Source organism: Barbus barbus (genome assembly GCF_936440315.1).
Source record: "Barbus barbus genome assembly, chromosome: 15".
NCBI lineage: Eukaryota > Metazoa > Chordata > Actinopteri > Cypriniformes > Cyprinidae > Barbus > Barbus barbus.
Genome location: NC_136743.1, coordinates 17,246,921 through 17,269,000, shown reverse-complemented (window position 1 = coordinate 17,269,000; position 22,080 = coordinate 17,246,921). Strand labels below are relative to the sequence as shown.

The 22,080-nt window shown below is 37.5% G+C and overlaps 2 protein-coding genes across 2 annotated transcripts in view; one reads left to right on the top strand and one right to left on the bottom strand.

The window, feature by feature from the left end:
• LOC306881302 (fibronectin type III domain-containing protein 3B-like) overlaps window positions 1-11,335 on the top strand; it is a 156,676-nt gene extending 145,341 nt beyond the window's left edge. The window contains 3 exon segments of the mRNA XM_079435320.1: window positions 794-960; window positions 1,075-1,202; window positions 7,760-11,335. Of these exon segments, the coding sequence (XP_079291446.1) occupies window positions 794-960; window positions 1,075-1,202; window positions 7,760-8,071 (607 nt within the window). The 3' untranslated portion in view covers window positions 8,072-11,335.
• Window positions 11,336-13,760: 2,425 nt separating this feature from the next.
• Window positions 13,761-15,708, bottom strand: LOC306880799 (growth hormone secretagogue receptor type 1-like; the record flags this gene model as incomplete). Its single annotated transcript, XM_079434567.1, has 2 exons — window positions 13,761-14,065; window positions 14,931-15,708. 2 exons carry the CDS (start codon window positions 15,706-15,708, stop codon window positions 13,761-13,763), a joined length of 1,083 nt encoding a protein of 360 aa, XP_079290693.1.
• Between the last annotated feature and the right edge of the window lie 6,372 nt (window positions 15,709-22,080).

The following is a 22,080-nucleotide window of genomic DNA, read 5'->3' as shown; positions in this document are numbered from 1 at the left end:
TTGTTCTTGTTTTCTTACTCTTTTAAAAACCCTTTGTTCTGGAGTTTATTTTATAATTCAGTAGGTGATCCGTTACTGCGTGTTGGAGCTGGACTTGCACAAAAGACTGTGCTTCGTACTATTTCTTTATATGCACATAAAAATCTATCAGTCCAAGCCAGCATTCCAACACAGACTTGGATGAAAAGAACTTGAAGAGAGTTTGACGGGCTAAAGTGAGAATATTAAGTACGAACTGCTGGTCAATGGTCTGTTACTTTCATCTCATTAGTCAGACATCGAGCTGGCAGGAATTTCTTGAGATTGGCAAAATATCTCTGGAAGCAGTCATTAAATAGCAGCTGCTGCTTTGTTCTCTGTTTTGACCTAAGTTGTTTGTGTAAAGACTAGGACAGGACATGACATGAGGATACCCAGAGCTCACTGCCTATACCTGAAATTTCTTCCTAATTTATTGAAATTAAGACCAAAAAAGGGTTAAATTAAATTTTGAAAATCTGGGGCTGGTCTACAATGTCATTATGTCCTTTGTTTGTCTTAGAAACACACAAATGGGGGCATAAAAGAGTATTCTTTAACATTTTGTGGTTGTTTTGACTTTTGGTATTTGGACAAATATAGCTCATCATTAAAACTGTTAACAATTGTTAATAACAGTTAATAAAATAAATAGTTTGGATGTTAAAAATGTATATACACTACCATTCAAAACTTGAAAGTAGTTTTTTTTTTTTTTTTTTTCAGAAATTAATAATTTTTCAGCAAGGATGTAAATGAAATGTTTATGTTTTAGGTTTGTCACAATCTACAGAGGCCCAAGCCACACATATAAGGTACAGAGACTAAATGAGTCGAGCAGCTACTGTCTCAGGATTCAAGCTGTGAGCGAGGCAGGAGAGGGCCTTTTCTCTGAAGTACACACCTTCCATACAACCAAGTCTGTTCCTCCAGCTCTCAAGGGTAAAGTATATTTATACAAGAATATTTGCACATTGTTTTATGCCACATGTGTTCATGTACTGGATGGGCACTTATTTGATGCTTATATAGCTTAACTTGTGTATTATCGTTTAGCTCCCAAAGTGGTACAAATGGAAGGGAATGTGTGTGAGGTGAGTTGGGAAAGCATTCCACCAATGAGAGGAGACCCCATCATCTACATCCTACAGGTGCTGGTGGGCCGGGAGTCTGATTACAAACAGGTGAGATTCCATTTTTCATACCCGAATTGTCAGTTGTCTGTTAGCTAGTGATTAATCTAATAACTTTTATAGTTTATCTAAACACTAAACACTGCATTGCAGTCATAGTAAAATGTATATATTATGAAGCAGGACAGAGATATCATATGCAACGGTGCTCTTTAGTGATCTCATTTGCATAAAAAATATACATTCTATATTTTAATGAAATTAGAATTCTGTTACATGTAATTTGATTCGCATTTATTTTGAGAACATTTGCTGAACATATACTCACCCTCAGGCTATACAAGATGTAGGTGAGGATGTACAAGATGTTTTTTTCTTCAGAACAGATTTGGAGAAATTTAGCATGACTTGCTCACCAATGGATCCTCTGCAGTGAATGGGTGCCATCCGAATAAGAGCTGTTAAAAACATCACAATAATTCAAAAGTAATCCACATGACAGTCCATCAGTTAATGTCTTGTAAAATGAAAAGCTGTGTGTTTGTAAGAAATAAATCCATCATTAAGACATTTTCCCATCAAATAATTTCCCTTCAAATCAAAACAATGGTGGACTTGTTCACTGAAGGATTCATGCTCACCAATAGAGCATGATGCTAAATTTCTCCAAATCTGTTCAGATGAAGAAATAAACTCATCTACAGTATATTTTGGATGGTCTGAGGGTAAATGTTTAGCAAATTCTGGGTGAACTATGCCTTCAACAATCACATGTGATTATTTTTAATTTAACTTTAATCTTTATTAATATATCCACACCTATAGGCAAAACAGGAAATGCATGAAGTTTCTTGCTAGTCTTTGCAGTGCATTGTTATTCAAGGAAAGGGAAAAAGATCAAGATGTCATCCCCACAGACTAAGTCTGAGATAGAAGCAGGATGATAGGTTTGCGTCCTCTGCCTGAGAGTCTTAGTATTCTGCAACTGATGTTGATGCCACTGCTGATGGCTTGATAGAGACCAACACCCAGCTCATCTATCATACTTCATACAATTGAAGGAAACAACAGCATGCATTTAAAATGAGTCTTTTAATCTATTTCATGTTATTTTTCATTCCTGGTTGTTGTGATTTGTAGAAATTCTAGTAATACAGGAAAACAGGATACAAGTTTAGCCTGATGAAACTATTGAACTTGGTTTTTTAAGAATCAGTGACTTTTGTGACAGTTGAGTGAGAGTCCCTGGTTTGTCTCGTAGAGAGAATTATCATCATTCACTGAACAAGTGACATTATTGCATACATTTTTGACAGTTCACTTACAAATGTGCCGTCATTTTGCATTTAATGGCCACATATATAGATCAGCCTGTGAATCATAAATCCACTGACTGGTTGTGAAGGCCACAAGGTCCCTCTAGGGAGTTGGCCAGAGCAAGCCAATCAGATCCCTTACTTCACTGGGATATTTTTCTGTTAGGGGCACAAACGTTGCTGTTCTAATGTCTTAATGTAGCTGGCATGGTTCCTATTACTGTGTTAATGTGCTCCTTGTCCTGTGAGCTGTTAAAATGGATGAGAAGTGAGGACTGAGTTGTTTGCATGTAAAGAGAAGCAAGGGCAGCAGATGCCATCTTCTGTTTGCTTTGGTTCTAGGGTGTCTGTGTGAACTCGTAACTAGTGTACATCTCAATTTCGCCATCTTATTTATAAAACATATAAAAGTTACAGAACAAGCAGAGACCCAGTACAAATCCTGTGTGCATCTCATATCATTTTCACCCAGATAATGCATTAACCAATACCTTTTTTTTTTTTCTAAATTCAAATACATTTTTTCCTCTATATAAATAAAAAAATAAAACACACAACACTTAAATCAACTGTTTTAAATGCTACAAGTGAAATTAGGCATCAATGCATTATAATGTACAGAATAAGAAATGGATATTCAGTTTGAGATATTAGATTAAACGCTTTAAGTTAAATTCATTTTATATTAACAACTAAAAACGACAATAGTAAAATAAATGTACAAATAAAAGAAATGAGCATGAATAATTAAGCATGATGCATATAAAGTATTGAAAACAGAAGCTAAGTGATACAAATAGTGAAGCCTTTTTATGCTGTTATATATAATATCATCACTCATGGACCTGAATAAACTGTTGTTTTGTTGTATTTTATTTGTATTTTTTGTTCTATATTGGATTCAGTTTTATTTTGTCTGCTCATAAGTAATTGGCTTGTTTTTGGCAACTTTCATTAACGGAGACCATTGCCATCTCGGTTTTACATGCTCTTTTGAACTCAAATGGCATCTGTTTCATTCCTCTCTGCAAATGGAAATGGAAAAATGAAATAGTAGCTGTCAAAAGGGGTTGCTAGAAACAACTTATATTAAGTTTGTTTTTTAATGCATTATACTGCTGAGAGGGACAGTTTCCAAATGTATTTGCTTAGCATATGTATTTCTTTGATACATTAGTGTTTTTTCTTCAGTCAAATCAAAAGTAGCCTGAGTCTGGTGTGCACTGGAAGCTGAAGTTTTCCTTATTGAAATCATTTAGTCCTCTCTGTACCTTTTGTACAGGCAATAGGTATTTGGAAGGGGAAAAAAGACTCAAATTTTCAGTGCAACTTTTCTAAACCGATTGTGCCGTGGCACTTTATCCATGCATCTGGAACAAACAATGAAGGACTTAATGTTTAACTCCTGGCTTGGCTGTGCTGTTAGAGCTGCATGGTGATATGAAGCTCAGGCATGTTTTGGATTAGAGTGATTCTTGTTTAATTTGTGTCAACAAAAGAAAACGTGTCCATTATCTTAGCTGTGAATAAGGAAGGTTACAAATTGTGGGTGGCTTTTTATTGAAATTGAACAGCTGTTGTTTGGCAGCCGAAAGCAGCCACATGTGAAAAGCCTCATCCATAGGAAGTGCTCTGTGTTATAGGGACCTTTCTTCCCACACATGATCTATTTTGCATTTTAATGAAACTTCCATGATGTTTGTTAAATGTTTCTTGTTAGTAACAACGTTTCATGCATGTCATGTAATTAGAAGGTTTGATTTCCTTGTGAAAAGCATCTTTTCTGTTCAGACTTTTTCATACCTTTAGAGGTTTGTGGCATTTGTCAACACTACAGGATATGAGAGCTCTGACTTATATTAGGAATGCACCGTACTAAACACTGTCTGTGATATTGGCATAGCAAGACCGTAAATAATCCATCCAAAGCCTTCCCATGCCCTTCTTTAATAAATGTCGAGATCTCTCCAATATACTTTTCTGTAACTATACATTATCCTGATAGATTGAATCACTTGTTATAGCCAATCTTTCTAATTTATTTATTTATTTATTTATTTAAAAGCAATTACATTTATTTGTATTGAATCCTAATAGTATAAATAATATTAGTAATCATACTATTATTTATTATTATCGAATGCAAATGCTTTAACAAAAATACAAGCTTCACATTTAATTCATTTATTTTAATATTTAAAAGTTTTTACAGTTGCATTTGTTTTTGTTATTAATAGTGTTAATAATATTAATAATGTCATAACATATTAATGTTATTATACTGTGTGTGTGTATACACACACACGCACATCTCTCTCTCACACACACACACATTTATATATATACTTTATTTGATTCCACATTACAAGTCAAATTTCATTAGGAATCAAATTTTTTGAATGATCCAACAGATTAAAACAGATCAGCACATTGTTATGAATTATACAGTTCTAAGGGTACAGGAAACATCGCCTTTTCCAAATAAACATGCTTCCTATAATTGCTGAGATTGAACAGTACTTTGGCAGCTGTTTGGCCCTTGTTTTTAGATAGCCCCCCAATGCAAAGTCCACGGATCGCCAGCCTGTATACATGACCCAGACTACCAAACACCAGCACAATAAGCTGACATTTGTATCCAAGGTTCTCGATGGTAGATATCAATGACTGGTATTTTAAAATCTTAGAGCAATAAGAGTCCTTCACCTCAAATAGTGTAACTGTTTTGCCATTCTGAGAGATGTTGACGATATCTGGTGCATTAGCAATTCCTATAAAAGTGTTTGCAGGTGAGTTAAACCATTCAGACTGTACAGTAGTATGTTTAAAGATCTGCTCATCAGCCACGCAGGGAATCTGAGCAGCAATGAGGTCCACAAGTCTGTCATGTCTAGCAGTATATAATCCTTTAAATGATGAACAACTGTTCATGATGTGGGCTACTGACTCCAGGTGTTGATGGGGGGTCATGTAGCAGGCAGAGGGGGGAATGGGGGGAGGGAAACCACAGTGATAAGTTGTATTTTGTAGGAAGAACCTGCAGATGTGCTTTTACACAAAGTAAGAATCTCCTCACTGATGGTGGCATTGCTGTAGATATGGTGTGTGATACAGAGTGGTCCGCACAGGGCAGTTTTGCCAACTTTCCCTGGAGTTTTAGACTGGACCAGTACTCCATATTTTGGGCTCTTTGAATAGACAAGAGAGTCTGCCTTGATGTTCTAGGCTGGAGCAGGTGAACAATGTTGTTATGGAGCAGCCTGGCTTCCACGATGACAGATGGGTCCTCTATGACTGCATCAGAGACCTCTACAGGTTGGTAGTGGGAGGTCCACTTCAGTTCAGTACCTGTCCTCCAGCATAGGTCGTTTAAGTCTGGCCAGTCTGATGACACACCAAATCCCTGTGCCCGTGCATCCAGCTTTCCATTGGTCTTTCTTTTAAAACCCAGGAAGCTGTCTTCCCCACCACATGCGTGTAGCACCTTCCGTCTTTTAAAATCCAGCATTAAGGATGCTCTGGCCATTTGCCTCACGCTGACATCACAGTTTAGCATGTTGGTAAGGTGAGACTGTCTTGTGGCTATATACTCCCACATGCAGTTTGGAACTCCCAAGCCCCCCGCCCGGTCTTTTCTGGAAGATAAAACATCTTGTGGAATGTGTTGAGACAAAGCCATTTCCTAACCACGTTTACGTTTTGTTGTCCATTTCACGCAATAATTTTTGTGGAATATGGACATTTCAAAAAGATGTTGAATTTTAGAAAAACCTATGTCTCTTATTGCTTGCACTTTTAGAGTTACAGGAAGAGGTGATGCGTCAATGAGATCCAGTCTGGTCATAAACTGATGTGCCATGTCAGTCACTTGCAGACTCCATTCTCCAGCAATGTTAAACTTGTGACCCAGGTAGTTGTAGGTCTCATGTCTAGTGAACACTGAGTGGCTGGTCTAAGATGGCAAAAGAGGGCGGATGGTCGGCCCTTGATCTATACCAACGGTTGCCACCGCTCCTCCTCTCATAGAAAACTGCACATTTACTGTGCTTTACTTGTAGGCCAGACCATGTCAGGAATCTGTCAGTGCATGACAACATGTTTTTAATCACGCCTTCATCTCGGGATGCAACGACCACATCACCAGCATAGCCTTGGACTGGGTTCGGTGACAGGACATGGGGCGGGGCATGTGCGCAAAGCCATTTTAGCCATTGATTTATTGCAATGATAAAGCTTACAGCACTCCATGGACAGCCAGTTTTGTTTCCTACCTCAAGTGGTATCGGTCTGGTGAGGTCTTTTCCACAGATCACTTGTAGGTAGGAATCACAATATACGTCTTTTATTATGTCCACATAGATCTTAGGGAACTACATCTCTTCCAATGCATCAATCATGACTCTATGAGGTAATGTGCCAAAGGCATCTCTGAAGTCAAGGAAGACAATGTATAGCTTAGCAGATTCGTGCTTAAAATCGTCAATGACAATGACAAAATTCCAGCATCAACCAGCCAAGTTAGTATTCTTGAAAGCAGGCACTTCATAAAGACTTTGTATGCAGATGGCAATAGAGAGATGTCCCTCCATGTCGAGGGGTCTTCTGGTACATTGTCTTTCTTCGGTATTCTATGAATGAGTGCTCCCTTCCATGAACTAGGGACTTTACCATTAATCAAACAGGTGTTAAATATGCTTTTCAATATGTAGCAGGATGTTTGCCTAGTGGCTTTCAGATTCTTGTAAGCAACACCATCTGAGCCGCTGGCTTTGTTATTGGACAGATTTACAATTACTTTCTCAATCTGTTCTATTGTAAACGCCGATGTAGGCGGCGCGACTCAGTCATTATGTTGTCTAAGTCATCATTCCACGGGGGTAATTCAAGCTTGATATTAGTTGGATCGGACTGGCATTTTTTCCACACACACGCGCATATATATATATATATACACACAAATATATTTTATATAATTAATGTCAGTTAAAATTTTAGGAATTTTGCAATGGTTTTAATTTTAGTTTTTAATTTTAGTTAATTATAATATCCCTGATAACGAGCTTCTCATTTGAAACCACAGAAACGGTGGCCTCCTTTATACTTTACATCATTTGAAAATGTTGAAATTATAACTGAAATAATTTTCTTTTGTCTTGAAAATACTGCCATAAATGCTGAATTTGTATTGAGCCTGGAACATAAACAGTTCTTGATGGTGTCCAGTTGGACATGTTTTACTTAGTCTGAGAATATGAAGCTATATTTTTCACAAACGTTCTCTTTCTCTTTCAGTTATATAAGGGAGAAGACACAAGCTTCCAGATATCTGGCCTGCAGAACAGCACAGACTATCGCTTCCGTGTGTACGTGTGTCGGCGGTGCCAGGACAGCACACAGGAGCTGTGCGGCCCGCTCAGCCCATCCTCGCTCTTCACCCTGCGGCGTACGGAGCTCACCCTACCCGGAGAGCTCAACTCCCCCGAGACCCTGAAGCCCAGCGGCATGTTCGCAACGGACGAACGCTTCGCGGCGGTCTTGGTTGGGGCTTTCGCGGCCCTTTCTTTCCTCATCGCTTTTGTGGTGGAATACTTCTTCATGAAGTGAAATTACCGAAATGAACGTAGAACCAGCAGCCAGCCAAGAAAAAAAAAAACATTTTGAGAAACACACGAACACTTAAAGTATACATTCGATGCAACATACTGTAGGCTGATTGTTATACAGGCTCTCTTCTTGTCTTTCATTCTCTTTTCTCTCTCTCTCTGATGCCTTCCAGCCTGCCTGTGCATCGCTGTGTCACTCACTCTTTTACAACATGTGGATTTCGCTCTGACCTCTTCGGGCAAGCGAAACCACATTATCAAGCCTTACGAAGAGTTGCGCGACAGCCTGTTTTTGCATGCTTCGTTTTTTGTATCCCTTTAAGTGTACGTATATGTTGGGAGGAAAATGTATCGGTATTTTCTCCGCATTCATGGCCTTACTTTGTTTTATCTGAGTGTGCATTTGTTTCACAGCCATATATATACAAGTTACATAGCTTTATCATGACATTAACACCCACAGTTCACCCAGTGCCGTTTTTTGATACTTAATCACGTGACGTTCACATTTTGTTTGTACGTCACAGCACGCATCACCACGATCCTTCTCAGAAACACGAAATACTGTTACCGTAATAAGGCTGTTGCAAAGCCCCCTTCATTTAAACTGCCAAAGCAAGTTGCAATCCAAGTGTGGTTCAAGTGATGCTGCTATTGTGTTTATTTTTCCTATGAACGGAATCAGTTATCTAATATATAGAGATATAAATATAAATCTATAAGAGCTATTGTAATATAAGTAACAATGAGTTTGAAGTCTCTGTTCACAATCTATGGTGCTTTATCTGTGGTCAGTAGTGATGGCGGACGAGGGTGAGGGAAGTTAAACGCCGCCCTTTGCCACCACACACCCTCTTTCTCTGGCCATCTAGTCCTAAGGTGCAGTGACACAGGGCTCTTTCCTCGCCTTCCCGCCCCCCGGATGACTTTGGCTAGGCTAACGTCGCCCTCTCAGACTGACTGTCTGTAGATCCAGGGAGTCACAATAGCCAGTGCGTAGCTGTGAAACTGCAATGGCCTGTTTCGTCGCTCTGTGAATGGCATTGGTCCTCGGGACTTCGCCCGTCGTGTTCCCGTCGTTGAATGTTTCATCTCCTCTGAATTCGTGAAAGCCAGTTGGACGTTTCTAAGGTGCTTCATATCAAGGTTATTGTCAAAAGCAGCAGTGAGTTCCTCCACCCGCTGCGCCATGCCAAAACAGTCTGATGTGCTTGCAGTGCATCTTTAGCCAAGTATAAGGTACAAACCAGCAGTTCCCGTCGATCCAAAGAGTTTCTCCCATGTTACACTTGCAGAACAGTTAGCAAGGGCGGCTTCTCCTTAACTGACAGCCTGTTTTGTACCTCAGGGACATGGACTTTTTAGAGACGAAGGAGTAAATACTATGTTTCTGAGAGGGTGCTGCGAAAACACTAAACGTTGCCGAATGATTCTGATATTGCTGTCATCTGTAGCGTCATTCCGTTGTATCTGCTTCTGCAGTTTTAAATGCATTTATTTGATCTCTTTTCTCACCTAAGCTGTGCCTTGCTCCAGTTGTTCGTAAGCAAATTGATTACTAGCTCAGAATACCTTTGCCAAAGTTAATGGGAAAGTAAGGTATCATTCTTTAGGGTTATTTATACTATCTATTGCATACAGTACTTTAAATGGCAATTAAAGTGCAATCTTCATTTATTTATTTTTTAAGAAATTAAGAGATGTAGTTATGTACTATTTTTTTTTTTTTCACTCTCTTTATCTCTCTCGTAGCATGTTTTTTTTTGTTTTTTTTTTTTCAGTTAATTGTATTGTAGATTAACGATTAAGGCCAGCATTCCTTTCATTCATAATTCTGGTTATGTTTATGTCTTTGCATTAATTGGGAACATGTAGCATGTACCATGCTGAAACATTTATGTATAACCAAATGCCTGTTCATCTCCTATCAGAAAGTGCCGAACTCCAGCTAGTTGTCTTTTCATAGAGAACTGTAGCAAATGTTTAATAGTTTTTTTTTTATTTTGTGAGCGTGTAATGGGACATACAGTACGTAGCTACATTTGGCATTGCTAAAAAGAGTGTTATGACGCTTATGTTATCTTACTGTTTGCCAAAGCGGAGGCTTGTCCACTTTTATGTTGCTTTTTATTGTCATTTAAAGGGTAACTTTAGAAATCCTTAGTGAGACTAGAACATAATTTCTTGAAAAGGAAAAACATACGTTTAACTTAAACTTCATCTGTGACTACACTTTTTTTTTTTTTTTTTTTTTTTAGTAGTGAAAATTGTGCCATCTATTTGTATAATCCTTCTGAGGTGAAATCTTACATGCCGTTTCACACTGAAAGGAACGCAAAACAATCAAACTGTTTTAAGGCAAGTGATATTTCTAGTTTTCTTTTGTTTTCCAGACATGTCATAGCGCAATAGTGAATTTATTCCAGTATTTTGCTAAGGAATTATATTTAGAGATATATAGTATGACAACTAACAGAAATGAAGCACTTTTTAAAGCGAAACATTAATCTTTATTAGATTTATCTTGATAAAACTGTATTTCCTAGTCATTGTCGCTATTGCTTTTAAATCGAGAGTATCATGCAGTCAGAAATGTCTGTAAAACTGGCCCACACAGGCTTTAACAAATTTAGTGAAAGTCCATTGGCGTCCTTTTAATGTTAGTGTTTTTTTTTTTGTTTTTTTTTGCCCATTTATATATAAGTAGTGTTTGGTCCTAACCAGTGATCTCCATTTTTATTCTTTTTTGTTTGTTTTTTTTCATATTGGTCCTTGTAAAATTTCAAAAGAACACTTTTTTTTTTTGTGGCCCAAGTACAGTTTTGTATTTTTATATTGTATTTTATTTCATATTATTTTTGTTTTATTTGTGCTCTGTTTTAAATATGAAAATGAATTTGAACATGATGTTTGGAGATCGATCAGCTCTCAGTCATCCCAGAGAAATGTATAGAACCATAAGTGTATTCATTTTCCAAAAAAAGTATGTATTTTTACCTCAGTTTAAAGAGAAAAATAAGAAAAGCAAAGATACAAAACATTCCAGGCTTGTCATGATCTACAATTTTTAAAGTCATACATTTTCCTCGTATTGTAAATGTTAGACAATTTCATATGCTTATATATATATATATAAAAGAAACTGCCATATCAATGTTAATGTATAGATTTTTGCAAATACTAGCCAATGTATGTAAGACTTAACTGTATCTGTAGCTTGTATGTAATATATTTATACCCAATAAATGTTTAAATTTTTTCTGACAAATTGTATTTTGTACTGGAGATGTTAATCTTTCATATGATTGAAGTCACTCGTTGGTTCTTGTCTGTTGCATGTCATGAATATTACATTTCTTGCAATGAGAACAAATACTTATCGTTAGCCCAATATTTGACATTGCTAAAATTCAGATTATGTTCTTATTCTCAAAAACCCACCAAGTAGGAAATATTTAAAGGCTGTTCAACAATAGTACCGAGGTGTTTGACGGAGAAGGATGTTGTTCATTGAAGCTGCTAGTCCAATTTCATCCACCACCAAAAGTGCTTCATATGAACCTGTTGAAGCAGATACTTATTCATACAGAAAGGCTAACAAGCCAGTATAAAGATTAATAGCTTTTTAACAAATATTAAATCCTGAACAACTTGAACAGTATCAGATTGCCTGAAAAGCAGAGCATTTATTTTATCAATTTCCATTAATTACAGATGCTTCAATCCTTCTCAGTGTTTGTTACATCATGTTGGTGTATTTTTTGTGGTAAGTACTTGTTGCTGGTTAGAGCTGATACTTCAAAGCCACAAAATGTCAATTTTCTTTCTCTGTCTCCATTTTCCTTTTTGCTTTTCAGGTTTTCTTTATTGGCGTGACCAGCCAAAGCAGTTGCAGCATACAACTGTCTTGCAAGTGCAGACATTTAGTGATATGTTTGTAGAAATTGACTGCTATCACTTATTAAAATTTGACACTTATTAGCCTGTACTTTTAATGCAAGAGTCTTTTAATTGAAGTTGATTATTAAAAGAATCCAGGTATGGTGCTCATTTATTTGAAATTGTCCTGTAATTGACACTTTGAAGAGTGTTTGCACTCCCCTTCTCCATCAGGCCTGTGGTATTTTTCTTTTTTATGTTTTATGATGAGGGAAGGCAGGAGTGGCATGTGTGAATGGACAATCTCATTTTGCAGCATCACCTTCTGCCTCATAAGGAGATCTGACTGATTTATGAAAGTGCTCTCCTCTTTAATTCTCTTTCTCTCCAGTCTGGAGGCTCTGACCTTCATTTGACATCAATAAAACACCAACAGTCAGACTTTGCACATGGACACAGGACAGAAGAAAGCAGGTTTTGTAACAAGATTTCATGAAATCGAAAATCCGCTGATCCTGATGAAGAATAAGAGCATCTCAAATGAACATTGCATCACTTTTTCCTTATTATTCAAGAACCCATTATAGTTTCTGTAAATGACCACATAGTCCTAGATTTAATTGCTATTTCAGCTGTTATGTGTCTTGTCTGTCTGTCCATCTGTCTTTCTCTGTATCTACGGAAATGGTAAGGACAGATTTCAGTCTTACATGAGATAAATAGTTTGTGTGTGTGTGTATATATATATATATATATATATATATATATATATCAACTTGTCAGTCATTGTTCTTAAACTTTCATTGTTCTTAAACTTTCAAAGTTGTAAATAAGAGATTACTAAAGTGTTTTACAAGAAAATACTATTTTAGTCTTTCTACTATAAAATTTCATTTTTAATTCACTGTTACTTGATGTTTCTTTGTAATTAATTGTGAAATTTGAGGGAAGATATACACAATTTTTTAGTGTATTATCAAGAAAGCATCATTTTACAAGACAAAATCTCCAGCACAACAGATATCCAATGGAACATGGGTATATTTACATATTTTACAATATACAAATATGTACGTTTTTATACTGTACATCTTTTAGAACACGAGACACATGCAGTTTCCACAACAGATACAACTGGATGTAACATACAAAGATACTGTCACAACATTTATTGCAGTGGTTTTAAATAAAACTCTTCTGTATAACTGGGTAATTCAGTACCAATAGTTTATATATTTTATCACATGAAACACTGAGAACAAAAAAGCAAGCTTTTATGATGTTTAAGTATTTCAATGCACCAATGCAATTCTGACTTTTGTTTCTTTGTTTTTAATTAACGTTCCTCCGAAGCTTTTGAATTCTGTGTATTGTTTCAGGTCTGGAGCCAAGCCTTATGAACACACACATAAAGAATGTGACAACACTTGCTAAAGGAGCATGACATGCATTCAGGCACAATGCAAATGAACGGCATCGACTCTGCAGTCCCTTTCGTTGGGTGCATAAGGTTGCTGTATCTACAGTGCTAATTGTCTTCCAGATTTCATTTAGATTTAAGGCAACTGAAGTTATCTTTTTCCTCTCCCTTTTTGTGTCTCTATTTACAAGCATATTTTTATAAAACGTCAAGGAATCTAATGAAATGTTGAGCTTGGAATGGCTGTTTATGAATCAAATCTTTCTAAACTACTCCCTGAAAATGTATGAGATATCCATGTGGCTTTTTGAGGAACTATTATCTTACAAAATGGTGGCAGCAGTAGATGAGGTCTGAAATGGCTGTTAATGGTAAAGTCAGTCTGTCGGAGTCACAGGCTGGCAGTGGATTCCGTCCAGCAAGGGGAACTCTCTCCTTTGATCACTGATGTGCTTCTTTGTGGGGTATGATGCAGTCCGAAAAGTTTGCAAGCTGCCATCCTGTACTTCTTGGACATGATGTTGTACAGAATAGGGTTGATTGCAGCACTCAAGTAAAAGAGTACAAAGGAGATGAGATTACAGTAATGGCTGATGACGGACATGACAGGAGAGCCCATCTCTGTGGATTTGGAGATCAGGTAACGTCCAACGTGAAAGGGAAGCCAGCAGAGCACGAAGGCAAACACCACCACAGCTGTATAGAGAGAGGGAATGAAAGTTACTGAATGGTGAAATAACAGTTCCCTCACCTTGTAGAAGAAAGCAAATATTATTAGTAAGAAAAACATTAGTCATGCACACACAAATATTTTACACATCAAAAGAGCCTCATGAACATATGTGTGAACATTGACTTAAAACCTCAAAATGATAAGCATTTTTCTTAACATACAAAAATGTTTATATTTATTTTTTATTTTAAATAATTTCTAAATAATAAAATATATATTTGTGTAGATTCTAGAGGTGACATTTTATTAAATATTTTGTGTCAACCCTGTTACAACTCCCCCTAATTAAAATTATGTACGTTTTCATAAATAAATAAATAACATCACCCATACAGAACACAAAAGGACAAGCGTCTCCTGTTTTTCCCCCTTTATCTTAGTTTGTTCTTAAAGGACGATTTTAATTATTCAACCCTGTTACCTTGATTTCGTACGATAAAATAACTACTTAATGAAAACTGGATACATGTTTTTTTTCAGAAATAGCCTTCTTTTCTGTCTAATATAAACTCTTTTATTTATCAAGCTATATATAGCTTGATTTGCCACAGCGCATTTCAATTTAAAATAAAAAAAAAATCACCTTTTCGACATGGAAAGGTGTATAATGAGCCTTTTTTTACTTTAATAAATCATTTAATGAAGGTGTAGCCACATAAAGTACATTTTTAAGCTCCCCAACAAAACAGTTTTAGTGTATGCAGGACTGTGCTGTTGTTTTGTGCCAAGCGCATCCTGTGCGTAATGGGTGCGCTTGTGCGTAAAGTGCGCAAATGATAAACAACTTAATCGCGGTTACCTGATACTGTGGTGAAACCGAGCACTTACCTAGCATTTTCACGGTCTGTCTATTGTTTTTATCACGACTCGAAGCGTTTTCCCCAATCGTCTCCCTCTTTCTCTTCCAGAGCTTTCGCCCGATGAGACTATACAATACAGTTAAACAGAACACAGGCAAGAAGAAAAAGATGCTGGAGACCCAAACCATAATGGTTAAGAGCCCAGACCTAATGGCATATTCTGTCGCTTTGCATTCGTTTGTATCCCACGAGTTTGTCCCGTTTTCGTGCTCAACCCCGACGAGCACAAACACAGGTCCTGCACTAAAGAAGGATACTATCCAAAGGACCAAAATGACCCCGCGCACGCGACCCTTGGTGACGACTACCTTTGCCCTAAGAGGAAAACAAATAGCAAAGTATCTCTCCACACTGAGAGCAGTGATGTTCAGAATAGTCGAGTACGTGCAACACTCGCTCACAAACTGAAAAAGTTTACAAAGCACGTTGCCAAAATTCCAAGGTCGGTACCTCCAGATTCTGTACAAGTCCAGAGGCATGCAGAGAAAAATGAGTAAATCCGAAAAGGCCATGCTGGACAGGTACAAGTTGGTGGTGGTTCGCATGTCCTTGTACTTGGTCACCACCAAAATTGTCATGAGATTCCCCGTTACACCAACAAAGAAGAAGAGCGCGCAGGTGACGGTGACCCCAGTTAGCACTGGAATGGGGAAAATGTTGACCGGGTGCTCAAATCCCCAGTATGTCGCGTTCTCATCCCAACTGCAGTTGAAGGAACAGTTGGACCGGTTCGTCCAGGTAGGCATGCTGAGAGATCATGGAGCGTCTAGATTCTCCTGTGAGAGAGAGCTCGGGGAGGACAGACTCTCCACCGACTCCCCATCGTGCTGCGCTCAGGGCTGCCCAACATTTAATTTACAGTTGAACTTACACAACCTGTACCGCAGGATGCGAATTATGATAGCTTTAGAGGGTCTGACCTTCCTAATTACGGATTGAAGTCCCCTAAAAGTCTTCAAAACAATCCGTGTAATAAATCTTCAAAGTACGTTATTCTACATATATACTATGTTTCAAAAACGTTTTCTAACAACGTTTCTGAAACCACACATTAGCGCGCGAAATAAAAGTTCACTAACTGAAATGGCATCCTACCTGAAAAAGTAACCATAGCAACAGTACGCTGCTCTCTCCGTTCAGTATTGCGCGTGAAAACGACAAAACTGCCATGAATTAATATATAAGGTTACATACTAAATACACTCTCACAAATGTTATTGTTTTAAAAGTCTTTATGATACTTGACGGCTAACTTTCAGAGGCGCAATTTTAGTTGCGTTCGAACAGAATAGAATGCGCCCTGACAGAGAAAAGGTCGACTCTGAAGGTCGTTCAGTATTTCGCACCTTGGTGTACTCGATTTGTAGCTGTCAAATAAATGTCCTCATGACACATCCTACCATCCGTTCCGCATCTAAAAATGGTTCCAACTGAGGATTTAAGGATGGCAATCCAGCTTTTTCTACCAAGTTATCTGTCCACATTGGACAGAAAATCGTTAGTCTTGAAGCTATTTAAGGCGTCTTTGGACTAGGAAGAAAGATAAGTGTACAAGGTGAGAGTCGGAGAGATGAAATCAGCTCGCGGAGGATGAGAGACGCGCGTAATGCGCAATGCTGAGGGACTCTTTCATTAATGATGTCATTGATTCACCATTGAGTAAATGGATGCGGAATATGGGTAGAGAGTTTCGTAAGAGCTTGGAAAGTATACATTCACGTTATTTAAATAACAAAAGTAGGGAATGTATTGAGGATGATGGATACTTGTTGAACACTGCCATCGTGGGGTGTTAGGATAGAATGCAGTGCAACACATTCAGCCGGAAACTAGTTACAAACAAAAACAGTTCTAATAGACGGCAGACCAAGACACGAATATCAGTCAAAGTCAGTATCTCATGAATAAGGGGTTCTCATAGGGGTTTGTGGATTCATAAAATTTGTGACGTGCGCTTTAAATTGGAGAGAGAGAGAGAGAGAGAGAGAGAGAGAGAGAGAGAGAGAGAGAGAGGGAAAGAGGTGTATGTCACTTTTCTCACAGCCGATTGGTGCAATATTGTTTGTGTAGCGTGTGGGCCCTAAACGATATAGACTAGTGATAAATTATATATATATTTTTCAATCTTTCTATTCAAACAGTTATCACCTGTGGTAGTTAACGTTTTCGTCTAACCAATTAATGTTATTTAGCTCCTTTATAGATTTAATAAAAAAAGAAGCGACTTTAAAAGAAAATTGTTGTAAATACATGTATTTTGTTAATTTTGAACACGATATGTATGACTTCATATCTTTAATATCTTTATATGTATTTGTATGACTTCATATCTTTAATATCTTTATATGTATTTGTATGACTTCATATCTTTGAAATATTTAATCTTTTTTTCCTCCTGAAGACATGTAAACTGACAAATTCAAAGCAGAAATGCATCTCATGCAAATGAGATTTTGATGTTTACTGAATATTATGGGGAAGGGAATTAAGGCAGAGATCATTAACCAGTTTTATGACTGGAAAGGACTGAGCTGCCACTGAACTGATATTGAGCCTTCAGTAAAGTGCCAGCCAGCATCAGTGTGTAGTAGAAGAACTAACCGGAGGCTGCAGCAACACATTTAACCATTGGCTGGATAAAAGAGAGGTCATTTATTTTTCTTTCTTTCTTTCTTTCTTTCTTTCTTTCTTTCTTTCTTTCTTTCTTTATTTATTTATTTATTTATTTATTTATTTTCTTCTTATAGTGTCTGAGTAACTCAGCAGCATTGCCCTCTCTGATTTCTAAGGAAAGATCCAAGGTATTCAGTGTGCAAACAGTCTGTGTATTTGTGAATGTAATGTGTAACTTAGTGTTTTAAAATGTGGTTCAAACCAGTGTTACTGTTGTTACTTTGAGGTGTGGTGTTTCAGTGGCCTCTGATCAAAGTCTCCATTATATATTTTTTTCTTCCCCAATCTCAGTAGCTACATATGAACAGCTGTGCCATTTTCAGTAATATTGCACCCAGTGCAATCAACACATAATCTTTATAGCACAGGGCAATGAGAGGCTTGAGAGGAAGTGTAGATCCAAATTGTAGCTATATTTGGCAGTTTTATCTGTTGCCGTTTAGAAGGGATTTGAGGTGCATAAATGACTGAGATAGCAAACGTCCTGTCTTTTAGATACTTGCTTGCCTGTATCCACACACATCAACGTGGTCAGCGTGAAATAAAGTTTCAAACTGGCAGAGAAATTGTTTTTCTAATATTGTCCACTAGAGGGCAAAAGCGCTATATGTAATACTGCTCTGACCCTTCAAGATTCAGTAAAAAATACGATGCATTATCATGTCTATTATAGCATCAAAACTACAGGTTTTCTCTATAATGTTTTAAAATTCTCGGTCCACTATTGTCCAAAATGATTTTTACATTTCAAAACATCACAAATTTAACCTCCTTGTAATGAAAACCCTGGGGGCTAGTTCACCCCAAAAAATCTGTCATCATTTACTCAGCCAAGTAAGGTTCCCTAGTAACCAAACTGGATGGTAGCCATTGACTTCTACAGTATGTTTTTCCCATATGAAAGTGGATGGCTTGCCACATTCAACTGTTTGTAACATTGTAACATTCTTTGGAATATCTTCTTTTGTCCTCAAGAAAGAAACTCCTACAGATTTGGAACGCCTTGAGGGTGAGTAAATGATGACAGAACTTTCATTTTTGGGTGCACTATACATTTAAGTTATCATTTTGTTGTCAAAGAGGTTTAGAATTGGTGCAGTGTGGTTACTAGCAGATGGGCCGATGTGACAGTAATAAAACTAGCTGCCATTAAAAGCCATTAAACTCTGTCACTTTTCTGTTAATCTCTGTTCTTCTTACATTGCACTGTCTCTCTTTTTATTTCTTACCTCACTTCTCCTCATGCACTTGAGGTTCTGCGGTTGAGCTGATATTGTTTTGTGTGTGTGAGAAAGACAGAGTTGTTTGCTTGCAGCTGTGATAAATGGCAATGGCTGCCATTTGAGCAAAGGTATGGCCGCTCTGGCACACCCTGCCGTGGTAATTATTACAGACTCCATAGACCAGAGGTCCTGCGTCAGACAAGGCGGAAAATTGAAAATATAAATGATTTATGGTGCTCAGAAGTCTATCTTCTCCTCTGTCTTTGTTGTTGGCCACAAAGCCTCAGATATGCTGAGACGTCCTTTAGTGTGGCGTCTTACTCTTGTTCTTCAGTGATTAATCCATTTAGACACAGTGGAGTGGAACTCTCCTCACCATGGAAAATAGATGGATTGTTGGAGAGGAAGGGCTTCAGGAAAGTGCTTGCAGTTTGTTTGAAGAGCAGAACAAACTGCTCCAAGGGTAAACTATGGCCCTGACTTCTGAGCAGCCTGGAGATAAGTTGGTTTGGCATTTCCACCTCTGAAGCTTGGAGATGTTGCTTGTCATTTTTAGTATCCTGCAGCTGTAGCAATGTCAGAGCTCTAACATGAGACCATATAAACAATACGATACACAGCTGTTACTGTAAAAATACTGGTTGTCTAATATAATGTCATTTTTAAAAGAATAATTTATATATATACAGGTGCTGGTCATAAAATTAGAATATCATGAAAAAGTTGATTTATTTCAGTAATACCATTCAAAAAGTGAAACTTGTATATTAGATTCATTCATTACACACAGACTGATATATTTCAAATGTTTATTTCCTTTAATTTTGATGATTATAACTGACAACTAATGGAAGTCCCAAATTCAGTATCTCAGAAAATTAGAATATCAATTAAGACCAATGCAAAAAAAATAATGACTTTTAGAAATGTTGGCCAACTGAAAAGTATGAACATGAAAAGTATGAGCATGTACAGCACTCAATATTTAGTTGGGGCTCCTTTGGCCTGGATTACTGCAGCAATGCAGCGTGGCATGGAGTCGATCAGTCTGTGGCACTGCTCAGGTGTTATGAGAGCCCATGTTGCTCTGATAGTGGCCTTCAGCTCTTCTGAATTGTTGGGTCTGGCGTATTGCATCTTCCTCTTCACAATACCCCATAGGTTTTCTATGGGGTTAAGGTCAGGCGAGTTTGCTGGCCAATCAAGAACAGGGATACCATGGTCCTTAAACCAGGTACTGGTAGCTTTGGCAGTGTGTGCAGGTGCCAAGTCCTGTTGGAAAATGAAATCTGCATCTCCATAAAGATGGTCAGCAGCAGGAAGCATGAAGTGCTCTAAAACTTCCTGGTAGACGGCTGCGTTGACCTTGGACCTCAGAAAACACAATGGACCAACACCAGCAGATGACATGGCACCCCAAATAATCAATGACTGTGGAAACTTTACACTGGACCTCAAGCAACGTGGATTATGTGCCTCTCCTCTCTTCCTCCAAACTCTGGGACCTTGATTTCCAAAGGAAATGCGAAATTTACTTTCATCAGAGAACATAACTTTTGACCACTTAGCAGCAGTCCAGTCAAGACGCTTCTGACGCTGTCTCTTGTTCAAGAGTGGCTTGATACAAGGAATGCGACAGCTGAAACCCATGTCTTGCATACGTCTGTGCGTGGTGGTTCTTGAAGCACTGACTCCAGCTGCAGTCCACTCTTTGTGAATCTCCCCCACATTTTTAAATGGATTTTGTTTCACAATCCTCTCCAGGGTGCGGTTATCCCTATTGCTTGTACACCTTTTTCTACCACATCTTGTCCTTCCCTTCGCCTCTCTATTAATGTGCTTGGACACAGAGCTCTGTGAACAGCCAGCCTCTTTAGCAATGACCTTTTGTGTCTTTCCCTCCTTGTGCAAGGTGTCAATGGTCGTCTTTTGGACAACTGTCAAGTCAGCAGTCTTCCCCGTGATTGTGTAGCCGAACTAGACTGAGAGACCATTTAAAGGCTTTTGCAGGTGTTTTGAGTTAATTAGCTGATTAGAGTGTGGCACCAGGGGTCTTCAATATTGAACATTTTCACAATATTCAAATTTTCTGAGATACTGAATTTGGGACTTTCATTAGTTGTCAGTTATAATCATCAAAATGAAAGGAAATAAACATTTGAAATATATCAGTCTGTGTGTAATGAATGAATCTAATATACAAGTTTCACTTTTTGAATGGTATTACTGAAATAAATCAACTTTTTCATGATATTCTAATTTTATGACCAACACCTGTAATATATTGTTATTGTGTATATATATATATATATATATATATATATATATATATATATAAATAAATATTTTTACATTGATCAAATTTACAGCGTTACAAAAGATTTCTAGTTCTAAAAAAGGTTGTTTTGAACATAAAAAAATCCTGTTCCATGGTTTCCACAAAACTTTTAAGCAGCACAACTGTTTTCAACATTCCTTGATAATATAATAAGAAGAAGAACAAGAAGAAGAGGAAGAAAAATTTATTGAGCATCAAATCAGCATATTAGAATGATTTATGAAGGATCATATGACACTGAAGACTGGAGTAGTGATGCTAAAAATTCAGCTTTTCCTTCACAGAATTAAATGACATTTTACAATATATTAAAATAGATAACACTTATTTTAAATTTTAATATTATTGCAACTGTATTTTGATTTCGAAAAACATTTTAAAAAATTGTACAGATCCCAAACTGTTGAATAGAAGTCTCTCTCTATATATATATTATATATATATATATATGTAAATGCATTTATCCATTTTCCAGACTGCTTGAATTTTTATGTTGTGTTTTCGCAAGCCTGAGCACAGTGCAGACGATGTTGAGATCTCTTCTGGAACTCTAGAAGAGACATAAATGTGATTACTGTATATTCTCAAATGAAAATATAAACAAGGTATTTAAACAAAAGTCTCCATTTGGTCTTTGTTTAATCTCATTGATGACTTGGAGAAACAACTGACCCATTATAAACATCTAACTTGTGCTGCTCGTATCCCATGGGGAGATATCAGTTCATCTAAATGCATTTAACACCTGAGGAGAGGAGGAGCATGTTGTGACTTGCTGCACTTGATTTGCTGAGTGACTGTGACTGACACTTCAGAACCCAGAGAAGGCCCCACCCCCTTCAAACACATTGGCCTATGACTGATCTCGCCACTGCCCTCTTGTT